Genomic DNA, 25370 nt, shown 5'->3' on the forward strand with positions numbered 1-25370 from the left:
ACTTTTGTACTCAAACATTTTTAGCAATTCACCTGTGAATCCTTTTTTTATCTTTTAATAAATGGAGTCCTGTATTTGAAAATGTCATAACAAGATCCTGTTTCCAAAAATTTGCTGGGCATGGTGGTGTACCCTGTAACCCCAGTGGTCTGGGAGGTTCAGCCCAGCTTTGGCAGTTTAGCAAGACCCTATCTCAAAAATAAAGGGCTTGGGATGTAGCTGGGTGCAAAGGGCCTAGGTTCAATTACCACTAACATTAAATTAGGTTAATTAGGGCTGGGATGTGGCTCAGTGGTGGAACCCTTTCCTAGCATGCATGAGAATGTAGGTTCAATCCCTACCACCACCACTTGTAAAAAATAATTTAGGTTCAGCAATTTATAACTTTTACCCCATCAAGTATGCAGCCTTTGTAAGGCATTTCCAAGGGATGATTACGGATTGAGTAACTTGCACGATCACATGCCAAGTAGGTGGGATTATAGGCATGTGCTACTATACCAGGCTTGGAAAAGTTACCAGCTTTAGATATTTTTTTTCCCCGTATGTGAAATCGATGTTGGGCCTATGTGTGCTAAGCATGGTTACTACCATGAGGTCTACCCACAGCTTGCTAGCTAGCATGTATGTATGTATTTATGTATGTATGTATTTATTTTTTAATATTGAGAATAGGCACTTTGGACATAGGCTGTCATGGATAGGATGAGTGCCCTCATAAAAGGTATTGAGAGAGTTTGACCCTTTCCTCCATCTGGCATGTAAGGGTGCAGCAATAAGAAGCATTTTTTGTTTGTTTGTTTTTGGGACCTTGTGCTTGCGAGGCAGGCCTCTGAGCTAAATCCCTGGCCCTATAAGAAGCATTTTTAAAAGCAAAGACTAGCTGGGTGTGGCGGCACATGCCTGTAATCCCACCACTCAGGCTGAGGCAGGAGGATCTCTGTGAGTTCAAGGCAAGCCTGAATTACAGAGTGAGACTTTTTCACAAACCATGAATGAATGAATGAATGAATGAATACGACTAAGCCCTTTCCAGACACCTAATGGGCTTGTCTGTTGGCCTTCCACCTCCCAGCCTCTAGTACCACAAGGGAAATGAATTTCTGTCTATTTAAAAGAAAAAGAGAGTAGGGGCTTTGAAGACACTTGGGTTATTAGAATGCAAAGTCAGCATAGGACTCTTGAAAATTCTGATTACATAATCATGAAAAAGGTAATTGTATGGGAATTTAGCTCTGGTTTCGCCACCTGCCTCGAAAAAGGTAATTGTACTTGTCAAAGACACAACTTTATTGAAAACTCATTGTTGAAATGTTCTTGCTTTCTCCAAGTTTTATATCAAACTTTTCTAAGAGTTAGAAAGCTACTGGACATCCTAGCTTCAGATATATTTTGAGTAGTTGGAGAAAATACTTTCAGTTTAAAGTTCATTTTGTAACTGATAGTCACTAGTTCATTTGTCAGAGAATTAGAGACCAGGACTATGTCATCTGTGGCCATTTTCTGTTGAATCTCTTATGCTGAATGAACTCCTTCTCCTATGTAGAAGTATTTAGATTCTGTACTTTTATATGGCATCAGTTGAGTGAGTGAGTGTGTATGTGTAAATTCAGTCTATAAAGCACTTTTTTTTTGAGGTACTGGGTAATGAACCCCCAGTCTTTGGACTGAGCTGGACTCAAAACTTGTGACCTTCCTGCCTCTCACAGTGTTAGAATTGCAGGTGTTTGTGACCATGCTTGGCTGATTATTCTCAAGGTGCTTTTACCTTTGAAAATTTGGGCAAACCATGAGGAAAGGATTTAAGGAATAATTTATGGTACTTAGTCAAGTAAGCCTTGTACCTACTGCTAATCAGTAGAAGATTCTAGGTACATGATCAAAAAGTAGTAAGTTTTACGTATGGCTTAAGAGTTGTTTGGTTGATGTTTGTTTGTTTGTGACAGGGTCTTGCTGTACAGTTCTGGCTTGGCTTGAACTCATCTGTGTAGTCCAGGCTGGCCTTAAACTTGAGGCAGTCCTGCCCCAGTGATGGGATTATAGGTGTGTACCATCATGCCTGGCTGGCTTCAGGGTTTTAAGGACTAGAAGTAATGATGATTATACAGTGACATGACACTGTTTTTGTACTGTGTACTTGTCTGTGTGCATTGTACTGGGGATTGAACTCAGGGTCTTACACAGAACCAAGTTCTCTAGCACTGAGCTATAATCCCAGTGCCCTTTTTTTCTTTTTTTTAATGGTGCGGGGGATTGAACTCAGGGCCTTGCCCTTACAAGGCAGGAGTGGTGCCACTGAGCTAAATCCCTGGCCCCAATTTTTTAGCTATATTCTTAAGTTCTGCATTGTGGTTTAGTTAAGCCACAGATAAAAAGTAATTGGGGAAGCCGGGTATGGTGGCACAGGCCTGTAATCCCAGCGCTCAGGAGGCTGAGGCAGGAGGATCTCTTGCGAGTTTGAAGGCAGCCTGAACTACAGCTAAACCCTGTCTCCAAAAAAGGGAGAAAAATAGTATATTGGGGTGATTTAAGATCGGATGTGGGTAGATTGTATGCACATACTGAACCATTTTATATAGGATTTAAGCATCTGAGGATTTTAATAACTGTGGACATCCTAGAACCAATCCCCTTTGGATACTAAGGGATAGCTTTCATATGTTTTTCCAATTTTCATCCCCCCCCCCATTCTGGTGATTCGTGGAAGCTTCTGAAAAGGTGGGGAAATTATTTTTAGTTAAATTGGTAAAAGAGTTGAAGGATCTGTTTGATCCTGTTTTCTCTTTCTCTAATTTCCCAAGGCTGTAGTAGTGCTTTTAAGACATTTTCTGTTCCATAGGGCAGATTTACACTTAATAAAAGTACTGAATTTCTTTTTTTTTTTGAATTTCTTTTATAATATATTATCAGTTATTTAATCTGAATAAGAATAGACTATTTTTTTCCTTTTAAAAGGCTCGATGCTTATTAAAAGGTTTCAAGATTATGGTTTGTTTATTTTGGTAAGGTCTGATCTGTAAAGAACAGTAGGGCCAAATCTACCAAAATTATTTTGATTATTAAGAACACAGGGAAAATAACCTATTTGTGGTACTGAAGATTGAAATCAAGGTCTGTGTCCTCAGCCCCTTATTTTTTTTGTTTGTGACAGGGTCTGTTGTGCAGTTCTGGCTGGCCTTGAATTTACTATGCAACCCAGGCTGGCCTAAAACTGACAGCGATCCTTGTGCCACCGTGCCCAGCAGCCCCTTTATATTTTGAGATAAGATCTCACTTAAGTTGCCTAGTCTCTGCTCAAATTTGTGGTCTTTGTGCCTTAGCCTCCCAGGTGCCTTTTTTTTTTAAGACAAGGTCTGACTATGTAGTTCCGGCATGAGCCACCATGCCTGGCTAATAACTATGATTTTGAATAAAGGGACCTATAGTAAGTAGATAGTCCTCCGAATTCTGAATTATGCAAATTAAGATCAAAGGCATGATGTCTTGTTTGTTTAAAGAATGTGTTGTACTAGATTAAAGTATGCTTAGGTAAAGAGCATTAGAAACAAAAACTTACATAGTGAAGAGATAAAAAGTTAAAAATAAAATTTCTATTATTTAATGTTTTAATTAAAATAAGTGGAAAAAGTAATAACCTGATCCTGATGTATAAATATTTTACAAAAAATTTAAGCCCATAAAAACTAATTGATGGAGGTTGGGGATGTAGTATGTAGTAGAGAGAGCACTTGCCTAGCATACTTGAGGCCTGACTCCCAAATTTTAATTGACATATGCATATAATATACTTATTACATACCCATATCATACATACGTATTTTTGGTCCCTTGAAGCATGAAAGACCACAAAGCCAGGTGTGATGGTTCAAGCCTATAATTTCAGCATTTTGGGAGTCTGTTGCAGGAGGATTGAAAGGTTTTACCTAGGCAATTTAATTTAGCTAGTCTCTGTCTCAGACTAAAAAGGGTTGGGAATATAACTTGGTGGTAGAGCACCCCTGGGGGTGGGGGTGTTGCAATTTGATGTGTTTAACTGCTGTAGAATTAAGTATCTTATAAAATAACAATTTTAAAACTTGTATTGTTACAAGTTGATTTTTTTTTTTTAAATGCTAGGTTTAGTGTCATACATCTATAATCCTAGCACTCTGGGAGGCTTACTAGGCAGAAGGGTGCAAGTTGGAGCCCAGCACACAAAACTTAGAAACTTAAACAACACCCTGTTTCAAAATTTTAAAAACTGCTGGAAGTGCAGCTCTGTGAAGGCCCTGAGTTCCATCTCCAGCCTCCTGCAAAAAAACCCTATTATTTAAATGTGAATAGTACAGTAAATCTATTGGTTTGCCCCAGTTCATTTTTTTAAAAGGACAACATTGGCAATGAGATTAGAGTATTTATCTGATTTTATTCTGCCCTCTCCCGAGTTTTGAAAAATTTCTTAACATGGCTATTGTAGGATTCATTTTTATCAATTGTGTGCATTTTTTATTAGGAATAAAAAAATACGTTGTTGGACTCATTATCAAGACTTCATCTGACCCAACTTGTGTAGAGGTAAGAGTGCTTTTTCTAGATTTTTTTAATTTGCAGATTATTTTTGAGAATGCAAAATTATTTAAATTCATCTTGACTAGAATGTACTTTACCGTATATGTAAACATACACATTTACATTGGAGTTAAAAACAATCACTGCATCTATTTTAGGACTTCTTAATCTGATCCCCCCCCCCTTTTTTTTCTTCAGAAGGAAAAGGTATACATTGGGAAGCTAAATATGATTCTTGTTCAGGTAAGCTTCAACCTTTTTCCTTGGAAGAATAGGAAGTTTCAGTCATACTTATTGAGTATAGTGTCCAAACCTCCTTTATAAAATAAAATAGATTAACATAATTGCAGAAGTAGTGGTGTTTTAATAACAACTATAATATTTACAACTGGCTATCTTAATATTTGAAATGATTAATTTGCTCTGGTGTAGGAATCATCAGATACTGTAAAACTGTCAATTATATTGCTCTAGTGTGAATTGGATTTCATACTAATATGTCACCGTGGCTATTAGTCTCTCACATTTCCTCATTTTGTTTTTCTTTTTTCTTTTGGTACCGGGGATCGAACTTGGGAACTTGCGCTTGTGCAGCAGGCGTCGGAACCACTGAGCTAAATCCCCGGCCCTCTCATTTTCTGATATTATGTATTTTTACTTTAGATGTGACCTATATGAATCTTTAAAAATACCTGAGAAATCTCTGGCTTAACACATACATGGTAAAAAGTTTCAAATCTAGTACATTCCATTAGGCTTTTAGTAAAAGAGTCAATCCTTAGTTGTAGTGCTTCCTTTCTTTGAAATTTCTGTGTCCACATCTTACTATAATTCAGGACCTGGAGAACTGAGTTTAGCTTGTTGATAGAGCACTTGCTTACTATGCACAAGGCTCCAGGTTTGATTCTTAGCACTGTAATAAATGAAAAATTAAAAATCCAAGGCCTAGGTTTTTTTTCCAGTTGAAATCTGCTATTATCTTTTTTGGTACAGGGCATCAAACTCAGGACCTTGCCGCTTGCAAGGCAGGCGTGGTGCCACTGAGCTAAATCCCTGGCCCTATTACCTTTTTATTGTTATTAGTATACTAGAGATTGAACCCTGGGACTCATAAATGTTGTGCAATCACTCTTAATCAATGAACCACACCCAAAATCTATCTTCTTAAGCTATTCCATTTATCACTTAGTTAGATCTTAATCTCCTAGGATAATTTACACATACCTCTTAGATAAATACTGATATTTTAGACAAAAATGAGATCATTAATTAGGATAAATGAATGGGTTCTTAAGGTGTTTATGACAGAGGACTTGATCTGTTTCATTTTCTACCTTGTGTATTCTATATTTCCAGCCTTAATAGAAGGAAAAATAGTGAGTGGTTAACTTCTTTTAGTAACAGTTTCTTTCAAAATTGTTTTGCCTTTGACAAATGAAATGAGTATTCATATTTTATTTTAGATACTCAAACAAGAATGGCCCAAGCATTGGCCAACTTTTATCAGTGACATTGTTGGAGCAAGTAGAACCAGTGAAAGTCTTTGTCAAAATAATATGGTGATTCTCAAACTCTTGAGTGAAGAAGTATTTGATTTCTCTAGTGGACAGATAACTCAAGTAAAAGCAAAGCATTTAAAAGACAGGCAAGTAATTATTTTGTTTCAGAATTTTTGAATCAATTTTGCAAACTATTTCAAGTGACTTTAAAGTAAATTGTAAATATTTAATAAACTGATCAATAATGTATAAATTACTTATAGTGGCTTTCAACTACAAATTAAGTCTTATAAATGGGCTTATGCCAATCTGTTGGGATGAAAAGTACACAAAGTGTTAAGAGATGTTCATACTTCTATGAGATCTGTTATTTCCATTTACTATGGTGGTTATGAATACAAATTTTTTAATTTTGGGGGGTGGGGACAGGAACTCTTTATATAGTTCAGCCTGGCCTTGAACTCAACAGTGGTCCTTCTGCCTCAGCCTCCCAAGTGCTGGGATTATAGGCGTGCACTAGCACACCCCGGCTGAACACAAAATTTTTACCTTTTATGTATTTAAGTAGCCAAAGAATATGCAATTCTTTGACTGGTATCGAGTAACAGTATTTTAAGACTTTAGATGCTTAGTCATCCCCATCCTCCTCCTTTGTGAGTTCACTCTCCAGTTTGTTATTTGAGATTAAACAAATCCCCCAAATACAGCACTGAATGAAAAAGTCTCAGGAATAAACTTTGACACCATTTTACATGGGGCATAATCATCTTTGTCCAGGACACTATATATACTTTTTAGCCATCTTGGTTATCAGCTCAGACTTTGCAGAATTATAGTTCTCATGCTTACCCCCTATTTACTGATGATGGCTCCGAGCACAGTAGATGTTGGCATTTTACATGCCAAAGAGAAGCTGTAACATTCTTGCTTTAAGTGGAAAGGTAAATATAATAAGATGTTGTGAGAGACCACGTTCACATAACAGTATATTCTTGAGATTTTATTAATAGTTGTTATTTTTATTCTTTCTTGGTGTACCTCATTTGATGTAAACTTTATCATAGATACGTATATATAGCAGAAAATATGAGATGTTTATAGGATTCAGTATTATCTATGGTTTTAGGGATCTACTTGGGTGTCCCGTCCCGTCCCCCCCCCCCCCCCCCAGTACCAGGGATCAAACTCAGGACCTTGCGCTTGTAAGGCAGGCACATTGCCTCTGAGCTAAATCCCCCACCCTACTTGGGGTTTTGAAATGATCTCCCACAGATTGGGTGGGCTGTCATTTCTTTTATTTTAGAGAATCTTTTTTTTTAGCATATCAATTATTAAAGACTACTTTGAAGTTACTTATGTATTAAAATTAAAGATAAATGGAAAAATCAGACTCTGAAGACATGAAATGTGCTCTTATAGCGGTCTTAAGTTAGGTGAGCTTTAAATGAGTGATTGTAGGTTTAATGGATTGCTAGCTTTTGTTGAAGTTACTGACGCTTAGATATGTTTAAAGAGAAGGCATTGCAATATTTGATGATCCAGTTATTGAAAGATTTTGTTTTAGTGTGTAAATAATTGTGATATTTATTTCTGTGTCTTCTAAATGTGAATTTTTTTCCCCAGCATGTGCAATGAGTTCTCACAAATATTTCAACTGTGCCAGTTTGTGATGGTAAGTGCTTTTAATATTTTTCTTTTCTTTTCTTTCTTTCGTCTTGCTATGTATCCCAGCTTGCCCTGGAACTCTCAGTCCTTCCTCAGGCTTCCAAATCCCAATTACAGGTGCATGCCACCACACCCAACTTTAAGGGGGGGATGTTGTTTTTGTTTTGGTACTAGGGATTCAACCCAAGGCCTTCCCACTGAGCTACATCTCTAATGTGGGGGAAAGGTATTTATCTTTTTGAGACAGAGTGTCTTCTAAGTTGCTGAATGCCCAGGCTGGGCTCAAACTTGTGGTCCTCCTACCCCAGCCTCCCAGAGTTATGGGATTGCAGGTGTCTGGCACCTTTTATAAACTTAACAATTACAGGAAAGTAAATATTTACAGACAGGTTTTGGTTGCAGGAAAATTCACAAAATGCTCCGCTTGTACATGCAACATTAGAAACACTGCTGAGGTTTCTGAACTGGATTCCACTGGGATATATTTTTGAGACCAAGTTAATCAGCACATTAATTTATAAGGTAAAGCACATTTCTGTGATATTTATCATATTTATTATCATATTTGTCACATTTATTCTTTGTTCTTGGAAAAGTTTTTTTCTTCAGAACTATAACCAACAACCTTGTATGTGAAATGAAACTGTTTGAAAAACCTTACATAGTTATAAGTAGTATTTTACCTGAGTCTTAAAATCCTATGATTTTGTCATATATACCATGGAATTTCATGAGTATAATTACTGACATTTGATTTTGTCACCTTTATTTAGTTGATTAGATAATATAAATCACAATGAAGTAGTTCAAGTGGTATTTCTACAAAGTTAAGTGTATATTTTGCCTGACAAAAAGGTTTTCTGAGACAGGATCTCCAAAACTCACAAATTTGCTTAGGCTGCGCTTGAACTTGCAGTCCTTACCTTGGCCTCCCAGAGTGCTGGGATTACAAGTGTGGACCACCATGCCCAGCTAAAATTTTTAATCAGTTACATGTAGTTTCTTCATACATTTCCATAATCATTCCCTCCATAGATACTGTCTTAACATGTGAATAAATTTTGTATTTAATTGGATCTTATAAAAGCCCAGGCCATTGTAATTTCTTTAATATTTGTAATTCAAAGTATGTCCATTGTCAAAACTTTTATTGCTTACCAGATTACCATCCTTAGTTATACTTTCTCAATAGAATATGGAAGAATCAATTTTTTCACACCCTTACTAATCCTAGTTATGTTGAACATCACTTAATATCCTAAGAAATAAAGTGTTGGGTCCTGTTTCATTAACCGGAAAATATGGTGTCCCTAAAAGTAATATATATATTATCTGGAAAAGTTACTAAACAGTTTGGTTTTTCAGATGTTTGAGAACACATCAAGAAAGGTGCATTGTGCTCCAAAAGCACTTATTATACATTGACTAGATAATGAAACCACAGTAAAACACATCATCCACTCACATTGTTGTGTTATATTGTTTTAAAGTAAAGTATGTTTCATGCTGTTTAATTTTATGCCTTCCTTTTTTTAAAAAACCAAAACATATATAGTTCCTGAATGTTCCAATGTTTCGGAATGTCTCTCTGAAGTGCCTCACTGAGATTGCTGGTGTGAGCGTAAGCCAATATGAGGAACAATTTGTAACGCTATTTACATTGACAATGATGCAGCTAAAGCAGGTAATACACCATGTTTTTTAAAGTTGGACAATTTTTAGTGTTTCAGAAAATGTTGAGGGCCGTGGATTTAGCTCAGTGGCACCGTGCCTGCCTTGTAAGCACAAGGCCTGAGTTTGATTCCCAGTACCGAAAAAAAAGAAAATGTTGAATTTTTATCAGATCTGCCATTGATACTGTGAAGAAAAATGTTTTTTATTGTTTTACAGAATGTAGATTGATAGTTTGTTTTTCACCTTGCAGATGCTTCCCTTAAATACTAATATTCGATTTGCTTACTCGAATGGAAAAGATGATGAACAGAACTTTATTCAGAATCTCAGTTTATTTCTCTGCACCTTTCTTAAGGAACATGGACAACTTATAGAAAAAAGATTAAATCTCAGGGAAACACTCATGGAGGTAGGCTTTGTGAACCTTGGTTCCTGAAGGTCTCTGCATAATAAAAACATAACATGCCTTGTAAAATGTATGTACCTTTTGAGATTATTTACCTGTGCATAAGATTATATGTTGTCTATTGGGAATTACAGTTACAAGGTTTTGTCTGATTCTGTGCTCTATATAAAAGTAGAAGTAAAAATTTATAATCAAATTCAGATTTTAAAGGCTCTTAAGACAGGATCTTGCTGTGTAGTTTAGGCTAGGTTTGAATTCACTATGCAGCCCAGGCATGCCTTGAACTCAAATCAAAGGTCCTCCTGTTTCAGCCTCTGGGGTACTGAGGTTACAGGTGTGCACCACCTCACCCAGCCACATACTACTTTTCTTTCCTCTTGCTAATGGGGATTGACCAGGGCCTTCGTATTGAGCCACATCCCTAGGTCCTTTTTTATTTTGAAACAAGGTCTCACTAAGAAGCTACCCCGGTGGGACTCAAATTTGCCTTACCTTCCAGAGTGTTGAGATTACAGTCATGTGCCACCATGCCCAGCTTCCACATGTTATTTCTAAGATCTTTAAGCAGTTGAGGTATGATTCATATAACATCCATAAGTGTGCGATTCAGTGGAATTTTAGTGAATTCAGAATATTGTACAGGCTTCCATATCTGGTTCCAAAATATTTCCCTGATTTGCAAAGGAAACTTAATTGTTTTTGTTTTCTGTACAGGGATTTAATATAGGGTTGCTAAGGTATATCCCCACCACTTTTTATTTCTATTTTCAGATAAGGTCTTGCTAAGTTTTCTGGGCTGACCTTGCAGTTGGAATCCTGCTTCCCTCAGCCCCCGGTATAGCTAAGATTACGTGCATGCAGCACTATACCTGGTTTTACTTTCTTTTTTATTCCATTGCATTAAGTACCTAATTGTGTTTATCCATCAATTTGTGATGAACATACGGAATTTTTTTCTGTCTTTTGGTTGTTGATACCATATACCTTCTTGTTTGTTTGTCTGAAACAGGGTCTTGCTATGTAGTCCAGGCTGGGCTCAAACTCACTGAGATCCTCTTGCTTCAGCCTCCTGAGTGCTAGGATTACATACCTGGCACTTTACACCTTTTTTTAAAGATCTGATCATTGATGAACTGTAAAAGAGTTACAGTTTAATGAAATCTCAGTTGTACAATGAATTTTTACTTTCCATTATAGTATCGAGGGAAAGGCAATTTGGAAATTACTTAATAATATGTAAGAGTTACTCTAATAGTGTTGGTCCTGTCTGTAGGCACTTCATTATATGTTGTTGGTATCTGAAGTGGAAGAAACTGAAATCTTTAAGATTTGTCTCGAGTACTGGAATCATTTGGCATCTGAACTCTATAGAGAGAGCCCATTTTCTACGTCTGCTTCTCCATTGCTATCTGGAAGTCAACATTTTGATATTCCCCCCAGGAGACAGCTGTATTTGCCTGTGTTATCAAAGGTAACACTAAAGTGGTTGGCTGAGTGCTCTTCCTGTTTCTTATTGTAATTGTGAGACATGCAAATACTTAGGCTAATATACATAAGTTAACAAGCTACAGTCCGGCTTTTTTTGGTTTTTTGTTTTTTGAATCAGGGTCTCACTATGTATTTCAGGCTCACCTTGAACTCACTGTGTAGTCTAGGCTGGCCTCAGACTCTCAGTGATCCTCCCACTTCAAACTCTTCCCCCCTCAGCCTCCTGAGTGCTGGGATGACAGGTGTATACTACCATACCTGGCTCTTTGAACTTCTTAATGAATGTTTAAAACTAGAACATAAAAGGAGTGGTTTATGAGCTTTTCATAACTGGTCTTTTTCTGAGCAGCACTGACCTCTCCTGTGAATGTGTTTAGAAATGCAGATTCATTGGCTTCTGGATAGTCTGCTGAATCAGTCTGGGAAAGAGACATGGGAAACTGTTAAACAAATTTTTATTCCACATAAAAATATGGATAAAGTGTTTTGAAAACCAGACATAGTTAAAACACTTTTAAGTATTAATGCTTTATTCTTATTGGAATAATTTTGGTATTTAGTATAAATTCAATTTAAGTACAGCGGTGCCTTGGTTCACTACAGCTTTTATTTGCGAACAACTGGGTTTGCAAATAAAAGTGTTTGGCAAAATTTTGCTTTTGTTTGCAAACTACATGAGGCAACAAACATGAGTGTGGCCATCTTTCCCACACAAACACAAACATGGCCTTCTTTTCCAAAATCATGGAACAAGAGTTCATGAACCAAAGACCACTGTATACATGCCTCACTTCCCCCTCCTCTCAGTTCTACATTTGATATGATTGATTTTAAATGTCTAACTTTTTCATTGGCTTATTGTTGAATAGGTCCGTTTATTGATGGTTAGTCGTATGGCTAAACCAGAGGAAGTATTGGTTGTAGAAAATGATCAAGGAGAAGTTGTGAGAGAATTCATGAAGGATACAGATTCTATAAATTTGTATAAGAATATGAGAGAAACATTAGGTACGTTAATATGTTAAATTTATCTTTTGAATGCATTCTTAGGTAGAAATACTTTTTAGGAAAAGCATTATTACTTTTTGAATCTTTCAGTAACCATCTTAAAATGTTACTTACTAATAAAGGACTTCTGTTAAGTTTTCTACTTGAAACATCTGGAACTTTTTCTTTTACAGTTTATCTTACTCATCTGGATTATGTAGATACAGAAAGAATAATGACTGAGAAACTTCACAATCAAGTGAATGGTTCAGAGTGGTCATGGAAAAATTTGAATACATTGTGTTGGGCCATAGGCTCCATTAGTGGAGCCATGCATGAAGAAGATGAAAAACGATTTCTTGTTACTGTTATAAAGGTATGCAACAGATATGTATGAAGTAAAGCACTTAGGTAAATGTATTTTTATGATAAATGACCTAAATTTATCTTACTTTACAGGATCTATTAGGATTATGTGAACAGAAAAGGGGCAAAGATAATAAAGCTATTATTGCATCGAATATCATGTACATAGTAGGTCAATATCCAAGATTTTTAAGGGCTCACTGGAAATTTTTGAAGACAGTAGTTAATAAGCTGTTTGAATTCATGCATGGTAAGTGTTTTCATCTGATATATTTTCTTTTCTCTTACCTTTTGTTGAACAAAATCGATGAATGTTTTTGTCTTGTTAAAGAGACCCATGATGGAGTTCAGGACATGGCTTGTGACACTTTCATTAAAATAGCTCAAAAATGCCGGAGGCATTTCGTTCAGGTTCAGGTTGGAGAAGTAATGCCATTTATTGATGAAATCTTGAACAACATAAACACTATAATATGTGATCTTCAACCTCAGCAGGTATGTAAAGAACCAAACATACTATTTTTTAGGAAGTAACTACTGTATATTAATCACAACTTATTAATGGGAATAGGAGTGCCACTATTGAATTCCATTCCAGTCTCTTTAATTTTCATAATGCAGAAACTTAATCACAGGTTTATTGGGCTTTTGGCCTACATGATATAATCCATTTCAGTGCATTTTTAAATTGCTTGTGTATAGTTTTCTTTGTTAGGCTGTATACAAGTATAAAAGCTAAAAACACCTGCTTTTTAAAATAGGTTCATACATTTTATGAAGCTGTGGGGTACATGATTGGTGCACAAACAGATCAAACAGTCCAAGAGCATTTGATAGAAAAGTACATGCTGCTCCCTAATCAAGTATGGGATAGTATAATCCAGCAGGCAACCAAAGTAAGTTTTACTACTTTTTATTAAAGTTCTAATGTGATTGAAGATGACTTTAAAGTATTAACATATATACCTTATCCATCAGAGTTATGTGTATTTTTATTGTTTTGATCTTGAAAAAGAGAGTATCTCACTCCACTCTTGGGGCAGGTGGCAGTTGTTTTGTTTTTTTGGTTTTTTTTTTGGTTCTGGGGATTGAACTCAAGTCCTTGTGCTTGCGAGTCAGGCAGCGGAACCACTGAGCTAAATCCCCAGTCCTCACTCCACTCTGGGGAAGGTATTGATAATACTTTTTTTTGGAATGCTGGTGATTGGACTCCCAGAGCATTGTGTGTATGAAGCACATGTCCTACCACTGAGCTAAAGGCTTCTTTGTGTGTTTTATCATTTAGGATCACAGATAGGGTAATGGTTTGGGATAAGGATGATAGTATTTTTATCTTAGCAATTATATAGATAGTTTTCATGTTGTTTTTTCCCTCTAGAATGTGGATATACTGAAAGATCCTGAAACTGTCAAGCAGCTTGGTAGCATATTGAAAACAAATGTGAGAGCCTGCAAAGCTGTTGGACATCCCTTTGTAATTCAGCTGGGAAGAATTTATTTAGATATGCTTAATGTATACAAGTGCCTCAGTGAAAATATTTCTGCAGCTATCCAAGCTAATGGTATGTGATTCTGTACAATAGAATGTTAGAATTCAAGTCCCAGATGACCCCAGACATTTTCTAAGCAATCACTTGCTGGTTTTCTTTTTTGAATTACTCTTGGAGCCAGGTGTTGTGGCAAATGCCTTGGGTGTGCACTAAGGCCTTGGTTTGAGAACTCTTCCTCTCAAATAATTTGAAAACTTATATTCACAATAAATTCTGTATAACTTAGGTTTAATGTTTTTTATGGTAAATGGCAACTAATTGTATCTGAAATACACCTAATTACTTTTTAGGTGAAATGGTTACAAAGCAACCATTGATTAGAAGTATGCGAACAGTAAAAAGGGAAACATTAAAGTTAATATCTGGTTGGGTGAGCCGGTCCAATGATCCACAGATGGTAAGTGAACAGTTGTTTTATTTTTTATTTTGATATTGCATTTTCTAGAATATGCTGTATGTATATGAATTTTGCTAACCTGAAGATAATTTAGATGTCTACATTAAGATTTTATAACATTTTTGTTACCGGAGTTCTGTGTTATAAAATACTAATAGTAGATATATTACAATATCCCATCTTTCAAAGAAATTTCATTTATCATTGGGAAAAGGTATGTGCAAGATGGTGATATTATTGAGGTTGCTAAGAATGGGTCGTTTGTAGTTATAAAGCTACAAAGTTATTAAGGTATGAGTACTTTACAGATTGAAGATTTTGGAAATCTCTTATGCTGGTACTGGGGATTGAACCCAAGGCCTTTACACTAAGGTATAACTCCAGGTTTTTTTTAGTCTTTACTTTGAGGGCAGGGTCTTACTAAGTTGGTATACTACACAGGCTGGGCTCAAACTCAGTCCTCCTTCCTCAGGCTCCCGGAGTGCTAGATTATAGGTGTGTACCAGTGTCTGGCTGATCTTTCTCATTTTAAATAACTTCCAGAAAGAGAAATTGTTTTCAGAAACTAATACCCACCCAGCCAGGCATGGTGCTCCTGCATGCCTAAAATCCTAGCAGTTGGGAGGCTGAGGCAGGAGGATCACCACAAATTTGACTGCATAGTTCAACAAAATAATACTGGCCTGATAAGCTTCAAATTGGAAAGATAGTGATTAGTTTAGATAGTCTATGTCTTTTCATTCACTGTGAGCCTTGGGGAATTTCCAAAACATGCTATCCTATTATCATTCCTTTTGGAATGCTGGTTAACAAGAATGCTCTTTGCTTTCATGATTTTATTTATTTATTTTTGGTACCGGGATCGGGGATCGTGATCTAACTCGGTCCTTGCGTAGCAGGCAGGGAAACCACTGAGCTAAATCCCCAGCCCTGCTTTCATGATTTTGATATTTTATATTGTTCATTGATAAGGAATTTCTCTGTAGAAAATTTGTTTAGAATTTTTTTTTTTTTTTAATGGTACCAGGGATCGAACTCGGGTCCTTGCGCTTTCAAAGAAGGCAGTGGAACCACTGAGCTAAATCTCTGGCCTCCTTTTATGGCATTCTTAAGTAAGATGGCTAACTTAGAAAGGTTTTGAACATCGGTTGTATATTATGTGATCAGAACTGTGTTGAGGCTTGGGTGTGTAGTTCAGTGGTAGAACACTTGCCTTTTATATCTAGGGCCCTATGTTCAATTACCAGCACCTCTGAAGAAAAATTTCAAAGTAGAAGGTAGGATGAATTGCAGGATTTATGGAGTGTGACATAAATTTTAATGGAAATAATAAAGATGTGGTTTTTTGTTTTTTCGGTACTGGGTATCGAACTCGGGTCCTTGCACTTGTGCAGCAGGCAGTGAAACCACTGAGCTAAATCCCTGGCCCGATAAGGATGTGTTTTTACAGGAGAGATAGATGTTGAAGTTGGGGGGCTCCTAAGTGGTGGGATTACAGGCATGTGCCACCATGCCCAGCTATTTAATTTTTTCAAATTCAATATCCAGTTTGTAGGAGAATTATTTCAGTTAGTATTATTGTGCAAATGATAATTTGCTGTTAAAGTTTCAGAGGATCACATGGCAAATAATTAGAAAAATAATTTTATACTTAACCCTTTGAATCTAAATAGACAGCTAGGCCTGTAATCCCAGCACTCGAGGCAGGAAGATTGCAAACTTGATCCCAGTCTGAGTAGTTCAGCAATTAGCAAGATAGTAGCTCAGAATTTAAAGAAAAACAAAGAGGGCTGGGCATGTAATCTCAGTGCAGAGGCCCTGAGTTTAATCCCCAGGACCTAGAAACATAGATTGTATTTATTTAACACATCTTCATAGAGAACCTTAAGAATAAGTTACACCTTTTTATGACTGTTATTTAGAATCATGGTTAGCCACAAAGTCTTTCTGGCAGTAGTAGTACTTTTAAGACTGAATGATTGTTATTACTGTTTATGTAAAATACCTATCGATTACTATTTGATATTACTAAATTATATTTTATATTATTAATTGAGACTAGAGCCAGGCATAGTGGCGCATGCCTATAATCCCAGCACTTGGGAAGCTGAGGCAGGGGGATTACCAGGTTCAAGGCCAACCTTGTCTATATAGCGAAACCCTGTCTCCAAAAAAACAAACAAACAAAAAAGTAATGAGACTAAGTCTACTGGTCCAACCAGTCACTTAATTTTAGGATTCATTGCCCATTACAAAATACATGTAATCCGGGGATGTAGTTCAGTGGTACCATGCCTGCCTGGCAAGTGCAACATCCTGAGTTTGATTCCCAGTATGAAAAAACAAAAATAAAACAGATTTGAACTATATTATTCTCTTATGGCCTTTTCCACTATTTTAGTTTTTCTGATTTCTTCTGCTAAAATCATTTTAGAACCTGGATCTATAGCTTAATGCAGTAGAGGAGCTGCCTAGCATGCACGAGGCTCTAGGTTCTAACCCCAGTACTGCAATAAACAAAAACAATAGCTGGATGTGGTATGGTGCATGCCTGTAATTCCAGCACTTGTGATCCCGAGGCAGGAGGAGATAGCTATAAGTTGGAGGCCAGCCTGATCTACTTAGTGAGACCCTGTCTGAAAAACAATAAAAGCTAATTACAATGTTGGAAAATTTGAAAGAGCCTAGAGTTTCACTGCTTTTAGCAGATAATTAACCCAAAGGGAGTGTCTTAATTGTCTATAATATTAAGTATCTAGATTAAAATGTAAAAGTTTTTTTCCAACAGGTAGCTGAAAATTTTGTTCCTCCTCTGTTGGATGCAGTTCTCATTGACTACCAGAGAAATGTCCCAGCTGCTAGAGAACCAGAAGTGCTTAGTACTATGGCCATTATTGTGAACAAGTTAGGGGGACATATAACAGCTGAAATACCTCAGATATTTGATGCTGTTTTTGAATGCACCTTGAATATGATAAATAAGGTAGGTGATTTATATTTCAGTTATATAATGGAAAATTTAAAGATTTAATATACAACATTTTGACATCAGAACTGGAGTAGGACTGTTAATTCAGCTCCAGTGGTAAAGGACTTGTCTAATATGCAGAAGGAAGGACTGGTGTGTATACAAGTGGGGAATGAAAAGAGATTTTTAACATTTACATTAACACTTGGCCTTTATCAAAGTTAAGACTGTCAGACATTCTTGTAAGAAATTAGTTTTAAGTGAATGAAAAGGCAGGTCTATAGTTTTAATATATAAAAGTGCATATGCTTTTTTTTTTTTTTTTTTTTTGGTACCAGGGATGGAACTTAGACCTTGTGCTTGCACGGCAGGTGCCGGAACCACTGAGCTAAATCCCCGGCCCCTATATATATGCTTGTAAGAAATTGGAACATATATTTACTCAGAAGAAGGTTAGATATAAGTAGATGAATTTACACAGTTGCTAACTTTTTCTCTAACCTGTGTTAATGGTTTCAATGTATAACAAAACAGCCATGAAAAGTGAATTATATTTTGGAAGGATTTACCTTTTGGGGATGATATCTTTTGGGGTCCATTGACAATTCCAAACATATATACTTGCTGCTTCCATTCCATATCATAAATATGGCATTGAAATGTTCTGTCCCCAACGCTTTTTCTTTTTTTTTTCCAAGGACTTTGAAGAATATCCTGAACACAGAACAAACTTTTTCTTACTACTTCAGGCTGTCAATTCTCATTGTTTCCCAGCATTCCTAGCTATCCCACCTGCACAATTTAAACTTGTTTTGGATTCTATTATTTGGGCTTTCAAACATACTATGAGAAATGTTGCAGATACAGGTAAATATTTTTATCTGTTATTTCAGTGTGCTCACTTTGGAGGCATATAAATTAAAATTCTGTCCATCATTTCACTCTCTGAGATTTTAGTTGGCCCTCAATCAATTAGGTTCCTAAAATAATTAAGTGCAAAAGTTGTTTTTAAATTGTGCACTGTTCTGCATAACGTCATGAAATTCTATTCTGTCCTCCCAGGGACATCATATTGCAATGGTTCTGCTCTAGTAACCTTTATTTTACTTAATGGCCTCCAGTGAGAGAATAGTAATTATGTCAAATTTGTTATTGATATTGTTAATAATCTCTTACTGTGTCTAGATTATAAGTAAATTTATGTATGTATATGTAGAATACACTGAAGACTTCAGTATTATCCTTAGTTTCAGGTTTCTCCTGGGGGATTGGAAGATACACCCCTCTAGTAAGAATGGATTACTACACATACACATATAAATAGTTGTATAGTTGTAAATATGTTGTTATCACTCCCTTGTCATAGTTCTATTTGTATGAATTGCATATTCAGATGTCTAATTAACCCACCTGTTCTAAAAAAAAGTCCCTAGGCTAAACGATTTATGCCAGGAAGCTCCTAAAATTCAAAGTAAGGAGAAGCATCACTCATAAGACTTAAATTCAGGCCAGGCATAGTAGCACACACCTATAATCCCAACACTTGAGAGGTTGAGACAGGAGGATCTCAAGTTTGAGTCCATCCTGGATAGATAGTACAGCAATTTAACAAGAGACTGTTTCAAAAGGTGTAGCCTAGGCCACTGCAAAAAGAGATTTTCGTTCTGTACCCTTACCAATTATTTTTTTCCTTTTCCCCCCATAGTATGGGTCAGTTAGAGATAAGAATAAAAATACACTTTGCCAGGATGAGTTTTACTTCACATATAACTGTGGAATACAAAACTACCTAGACGTGCTGTTTTAGAAGTAGGAAGGTCTTAATGGCCATGGTGTAGTTAGTAAACTAGCATTCATTGTAGTTGTACTTCATTACTGATTCAAGATTAAGTTAGGCAAGTAATTAATCATCAAAAAATAGCTAAAATATTAGAAAAATGATCAGTCTTATTGATTTTGTATTGGTGTTCAACATCTTTTTAGGCTTACAGATCCTTTTTACACTCTTACAAAATGTTGCACAAGAAGAAGCTGCGGCTCAGAGTTTCTATCAAACTTACTTTTGTGATATTCTTCAGCATATCTTTTCTGTTGTGACAGACACCTCACATACAGCTGGTAAGAATTTAAAAGTATTCAAATATTAGAAATGTTTGAGTTGTTAGATTCCATTTTAGAGTTAATAATTTTCTTTTATCAACAGGTTTAACAATGCATGCATCAATTCTTGCATATATGTTTAACTTGGTTGAAGAAGGAAAAATAAGTACACCACTAAATCCTGGAAATCCAGTTAACAACCAAATGTTTATTCAGGAATATGTGGCTAATCTCCTTAAGTCTGCATTCCCTCATCTACAAGAGTAAATGACTTTTAAATACATTATTTAAATTTGACAAGGGTGCTGGGGATTAAAAATTGTCTTTAAAAATTCTGAAATTAATGTTCAGTTTTAAAAATTATTAATTGTTGTGTTTTGATTTGCAGTGCTCAAGTAAAGCTCTTTGTGACAGGGCTTTTCAGCTTAAATCAGGATATTCCTGCATTCAAAGAACATCTAAGGGATTTCTTAGTACAAATAAAGGTATTTTAGGGGGGTGGTAATAAAAACACTGAGGCTTGGTGTAAGCACTTAATTTTTATTATAGAACCATTTGATGTACAGTGTAAAAATGAGTGTAGTTTTAAAATAATGGATACTCTTACTAATCAGAATTTGAAACTCATTATAGAATGAAAAACTAAATCCAGGAAAAAGAAGAAGATAGTTTTGGAATGTTTTGGTTTTTGCCTGGGTTTTTTGGTGGTTGGTTGTTTCCTTGTTTCCTTGTTATTGTTGTTTTTGAGACAAGGTCTCACTATGTGGCGTGGAACTCAGCAATCCTTCTGCCTCAGCCTCGGAGTGCTTGGATTTTAGAGATTCACCACGTCCAACTGGAAACTCTATAAATGGAATTTATTGCACTTGGGGAGGGGTACTGGGGCTCCAACTCAGGACCTTGTGCTGCAAGGCAGATGCAGTACCACTGAGCTAAATCTCCAGCCCTATTCTACATTATTTAAATGCACATTGTAATACGATTAAATTTTATAGACATTTTAAAAGGTGTAGATTAGAGATTAGAAATACATTGGTAGTCTCTGTTAAGAATATTATACTCAGTTTGATAATGAATCATGAAAGTTGCAGATGTCTATTTGTAGTGCTGTTACACAGTATTCCAAGTCACTTCAGAAGAATTTTTTTTTGAGACAATTTCTGTTGCCTCAAGTGGGTTTAAAGTTCCTGGGTTCAAGATATCAAGCTGTCTCATCCTCAAGTGCTAGGAGTACAAAAATGCCATCTGCCACCAATGAGGTTACCACCACTCCCCCCATTATGTAATTCAAATATTATATACTGGGATTTAGCTCAGTGGTTCCGGTGCCTGCCTCGAAACTGCAAGGCCCCGAGTTCAATTTCTGGTACCAAAAAAAAAATACTATAACACTTCTTTTCCTCTGTGGGTGATCAAACCAGGGCCTTCTGCTTGCTAGTCAAGCACTGAACCACTGAACTACATTCCAGGCCCTTTGAAATTGTAATTTTTTAGACAGGATCTCACTACGTTACTTAGGCTGCCCTCAAATTTGTAATCCTCCTGTCTCAGTCTCCTGCTGGGATTATAAGTGTCTGCCACCATGCTCACTCACTTTATATCATCTTGGGTTTTTTTGGTGCTGGGGATTGAAATTGGGTCCTTGCGCTTGCACAGCAGGGGGTGAAGGGGCAAAACCACTGAGCTAAATCCCCGGCCCCTATATCATCTTGTTTTAAATTCAGAAGTATTGTAAAAGCTCTATAAACAGTTATTTTATCCATGACTGTATAAAAATTGAAACCATATGATCTTCAGATTTTCTCTAAAACGTCTATGTTGCCCAGGCTGGCTTTGAACTCCTGGGATCAAGGGATCTTCCCGCTATAATCTCCCAAGTATCTGAGACTACAGGTTCTTCCATGCTGGGTCAGTTAGTTTTAGTAGTATAAAAACAAGGGTTTTTTGTTTTTCTATAAATAAAATGCAAAGGAGAATGTGAAAGTGACCTTAAAGTCTAGCTATGAAGATAATGACAGTTAAAGTAGTAAACTTGATTTAATAAGTACTATTAGTGAAAGCTCTTTCTTTGAACTCTTGTGTAGGTATATTAGTATGTGTACCTCTTTTGAAACTATAAAGGTTTTGTTTGTTTCTTTTTAGACAGGGTCTCACCATATAGTTCAGGCTGGTCTTGAAGACACTGTAGCCCAGGCGACCTTGAATTTGCAGTAATCCTTATCCTTCCAAGTTCTGAGAATTATAGGCATGCAACCACCACATCTGACACACCTTTTAAAATTTAGCTACATAGTATTGTATCAATGTAGGATAATTTTTGTTTTTGTTTTGTACTGGGGATTGAACTCTGGACCTTTTGCTTTGACACAGGCGGCAGCACCCCTGAGCTAAATCCCTGGCCCTAGGATAATTTTTTGTAGCATAATTGAAAACTAAATTGATGGATAATTTATATTTCTTCTGTAAATGGCAAAATGCTTATCTACAGTTTCTACTTTAAAGTCAGATTGAAGTTTTTATATTGACATTTAAACTCTCTTTCACAGGAGTTTGCAGGTGAAGACACATCTGATTTGTTTTTGGAAGAAAGAGAAACAGCCCTTCGACAGGCTCAAGAAGAGAAACATAAACTTCAAATGTCTGTCCCTGGCATCCTTAATCCACATGAAATTCCAGAAGAAATGTGTGATTAAAATCCGAAGTCAAACTGGGTGTTTTTTCTCCGCAACTCTTGTTGACAGCGGAAAACAGCATCTGAAGATTTGTCGACCAAAATGATGCCAATTTGTAAATTAAAATGTCACCTAGTGGCCCTTTTTCTTACGTGTTTTTTGTATAAGAAATTTTCTGTGAAATATCCTTCCCTTGTTTAAGCTTTTGTTTTGGTCATCTTTATTTAGTTTGCATGAAGTTGAAAATTAAGGCATTTTTAAAAATTTTACTTCATGCCCATTTTGTGGCAGGGCTGGGGGGAGTTGGCAAATTTAATTTGAACATATAATTGTAAATTCTAATGCAAAATTACACAAATTTTCTTGTAAACAATACCAATTTTAATTAGGGAGCATTTTCTTTCTAGTCTGTATTTCAGTCTAGAAGAAAAAGTAATGAATGAGTAAAACAAATTGCGTTGTTAAAAGGATTATAGTGCTGCATTGTCTGAAGTTAGCACCTCTTGGACTGAATCGTCTGTCTAGACTATATGTATTATTACAAGTCTGTATGGCAAGTTTGCAGCAAGATCATGTGCATATCATCCCATTGTAAAGCGACTTCAAAAATATGGGAACACAGTTATTTTTACACAGTTCTTTTGTTTTTGTGTGTGTGTGCTGTCGCTTGTCGACAACAGCTTTTTGTTTTCCTCAATGAGGAGTGTTGCTCATATGTGAGCCTTCATTAACTCAAAGTGAAATGGTTAAAAATATTTATCCTGTTAGAATAGGTTGCATCTTTTTAACAACTCATTAAAAAAACAAAACTGGCTTTTGAGATGACTTATACTAATTTACATTGTTTACCAAGCTGTAGTGCTTTAAGAACACTACTTAAAAAGCAAAATAAACTTGGTTTACATTATTTTCCTTGTATTGGTTCGAAATTATTCCTCTTAAGTTGTAAGGTAGGACATGCATGTCCTAAAGTGGACATGCTCTTAAAATACCTTCTGTTCCCTAGAAACATCTTTGATGTTTCAATTCATTTCACCTTTATTTGGGATTAGGGAACACCTCTTGTGTAAACTGTGATTTAAGATCTCAGTGTAACAAAGATGACAGATTAGTTTTAGAATGGTAACAGATGAGAGAAACTACTGCAGACATTCCTAATTGGTTGTATTGTGTAAAAATGTAGCCCCTAGCCAGGTGAGCATGGTGATGCCTACCAGAAATGCCAGCACTCACTCAGGAGGCTTAAAGCAGTAAGATCACTGAGTTCCTGAATTACATAGGAGATCTTGTCTAAAAGTAGAAATGTAACCCTTGTGTTCTGGAGGTGGAGATCAAGACCAGCCTAGCTACATAGTAAGACTGCATCAACAAAGTTAACCTTTTGAGACAGTTTCACTTTTGCCAAGGCTGATTTCAAACCCTTGGGCTCAAGAATTCAGCCTCAACCTCCAGTGCTTGGCAAAGGAAGGGCATTTTGTTTTGTTCTGGGGATTGAACTCAAGGCCTTCACATCCAGGCCCCTTTTAAAAATTTGTTATTCTGTGACACAGACTCATTATGTCAGTTGCTTGGGCTGGGCTCAAACTTTTGATCTTGTTGCCTTAGCCTTCTGGACTGCTAGAATTACAGGCCTGTGCACCATTGTCAATTTGTTAACCAAAAATAGCTGTTTTATCCTACAACCTTTACTTCCTACCTCCTGGACTCTGGGAATTGTTGCATATTATAAGAAACCAACCTTTAGTTTTAATGCAAGAATAGTACTCTGTATTAGAAATGATTGGCAACTGGGGACTCATCCAGCACCAAAAGCAAGTTTATACTTGTTTTTTGTAGTGTTGGAAAGCCAACTTGGTGCCTTGTGTATATTTAAGCAAGTACTCTATTAATAGAGAGCTACATCCCCAACCCCAAGAAGGATAATTGCAATTACAGCCAACAATCCTTTTTGAAAAAGCATTTAAGGGGCTGGGGAATTAGCTCAGTGGTTCCACCGCCTTCCTTGCAAGCACAAGATCCCAAGTTAGATCTGGCACCCCCTCCCAAATTTAAAACAGTACATTCAAGGAAACCAGGTGATAAATAGACCATCATGGGAGGCATATTACATGATTTCATCTCCTTGCATGAAGGTTGGTGGGACCAAGAAAGCAGTTGTGGCTGAGGATTTAGCTCAGTGGTTCTAGCGCCTGCCTCGAAAACACAAGGTCCTAAATTAAATCCCCGGTACCAAAAAAGAAAAGTTGTGGCCATAACAAAAGTGATTGCAAATGGGAATTTCTTAGTTGAAAGCTAACCATATTTGGGTGAAGGTCATTTTGCTGGAAAGCACATGCAGTAATTGGCTGCGTAACATTAGCTTAGAGGGCCAGGGATTTAGCTCTGGTTTTGCTGCCTGCTGCGCAAGCACAAGGTCCCGAGTTTGATTCCCAGTACCAAAAAAAAATTAGCTTAAGTTACTTTACTCTCAAAGTAAGGCCCCAGTTGTTAGGGATCGTGCAGAACTGAAATGGGCCTAAATCTTGGTCTAGGTACTCATTAGATGGGAAATCTTAGGCAAGTCGTTTAAACAGTAAAGTGGGATCACATATCTGTGTCCTAGGTTGGTAGTAGGAATTGATACATAAAGCCTTTACACATAACTAACCAACTAGACTATTTCCATTTCCTACACATTTTTTTTCTCTGAAATTGGGATTTTTTTTTTTATTTTTTTTTTTGAGACAGGGTCTTGCTATGTAGTTTTGAGACAGGGCCTTGAACTCACAGCAGTCCTCTCAACCTCCCAAGTGTTTGGACGACAGGCATGTACCAGCATGCCAGCTCATCTTACATCTTTAAATTGCTGGTGACCCATGACTGCTGATATGGTCTGTCTAGGTATGAACTTGGTCAGTGCTTCTTGTGTGGAGTGATTTAATTTAAAGTGTTGTCTTGGACAAGGTCTCACTGTGTACTGCAGGTTGGCCTCAAACTAGAGATCCTCCTGCCCCAATTCTTGGTTTTTTTACTGTCAACCAAGTTGTTGATCATACAAGGCTATCTTCATT

The 25370-nt window shown here is 36.6% G+C and overlaps 1 protein-coding gene across 3 annotated transcripts in view; it reads left to right on the forward strand.

The window, feature by feature from the left end:
• Xpo1 (exportin 1) overlaps positions 1 to 23227 on the forward strand; it is a 48620-nt gene extending 25393 nt beyond the window's left edge. For all 3 annotated transcript variants that reach the window (XM_004867232.3, XM_087216021.1, XM_021246277.1), the window contains 21 exons: positions 4493 to 4554; positions 4747 to 4791; positions 6012 to 6193; positions 7671 to 7719; positions 8115 to 8234; positions 9268 to 9396; positions 9637 to 9795; positions 11066 to 11263; positions 12150 to 12288; positions 12462 to 12643; positions 12727 to 12883; positions 12965 to 13128; positions 13395 to 13529; positions 14012 to 14195; positions 14474 to 14580; positions 17369 to 17563; positions 18247 to 18415; positions 19532 to 19666; positions 19752 to 19911; positions 20037 to 20133; positions 22195 to 23227. In XM_004867232.3, the coding sequence (XP_004867289.1) occupies positions 4493 to 4554; positions 4747 to 4791; positions 6012 to 6193; positions 7671 to 7719; positions 8115 to 8234; positions 9268 to 9396; positions 9637 to 9795; positions 11066 to 11263; positions 12150 to 12288; positions 12462 to 12643; positions 12727 to 12883; positions 12965 to 13128; positions 13395 to 13529; positions 14012 to 14195; positions 14474 to 14580; positions 17369 to 17563; positions 18247 to 18415; positions 19532 to 19666; positions 19752 to 19911; positions 20037 to 20133; positions 22195 to 22341 (2915 nt within the window). In that variant the 3' untranslated portion in view covers positions 22342 to 23227. The remainder of the gene's footprint in view (positions 1 to 4492; positions 4555 to 4746; positions 4792 to 6011; positions 6194 to 7670; positions 7720 to 8114; positions 8235 to 9267; positions 9397 to 9636; positions 9796 to 11065; positions 11264 to 12149; positions 12289 to 12461; positions 12644 to 12726; positions 12884 to 12964; positions 13129 to 13394; positions 13530 to 14011; positions 14196 to 14473; positions 14581 to 17368; positions 17564 to 18246; positions 18416 to 19531; positions 19667 to 19751; positions 19912 to 20036; positions 20134 to 22194) is intronic.
• The last annotated feature ends 2143 nt before the right edge of the window (positions 23228 to 25370 follow it).

The sequence above is a fragment of the Heterocephalus glaber genome, unplaced genomic scaffold (genome assembly GCF_053883595.1).
Source record: "Heterocephalus glaber isolate CG9 unplaced genomic scaffold, H.glaber_assembly_v1.0 deba00001457, whole genome shotgun sequence".
NCBI classification, from domain to species: domain Eukaryota; kingdom Metazoa; phylum Chordata; class Mammalia; order Rodentia; family Bathyergidae; genus Heterocephalus; species Heterocephalus glaber.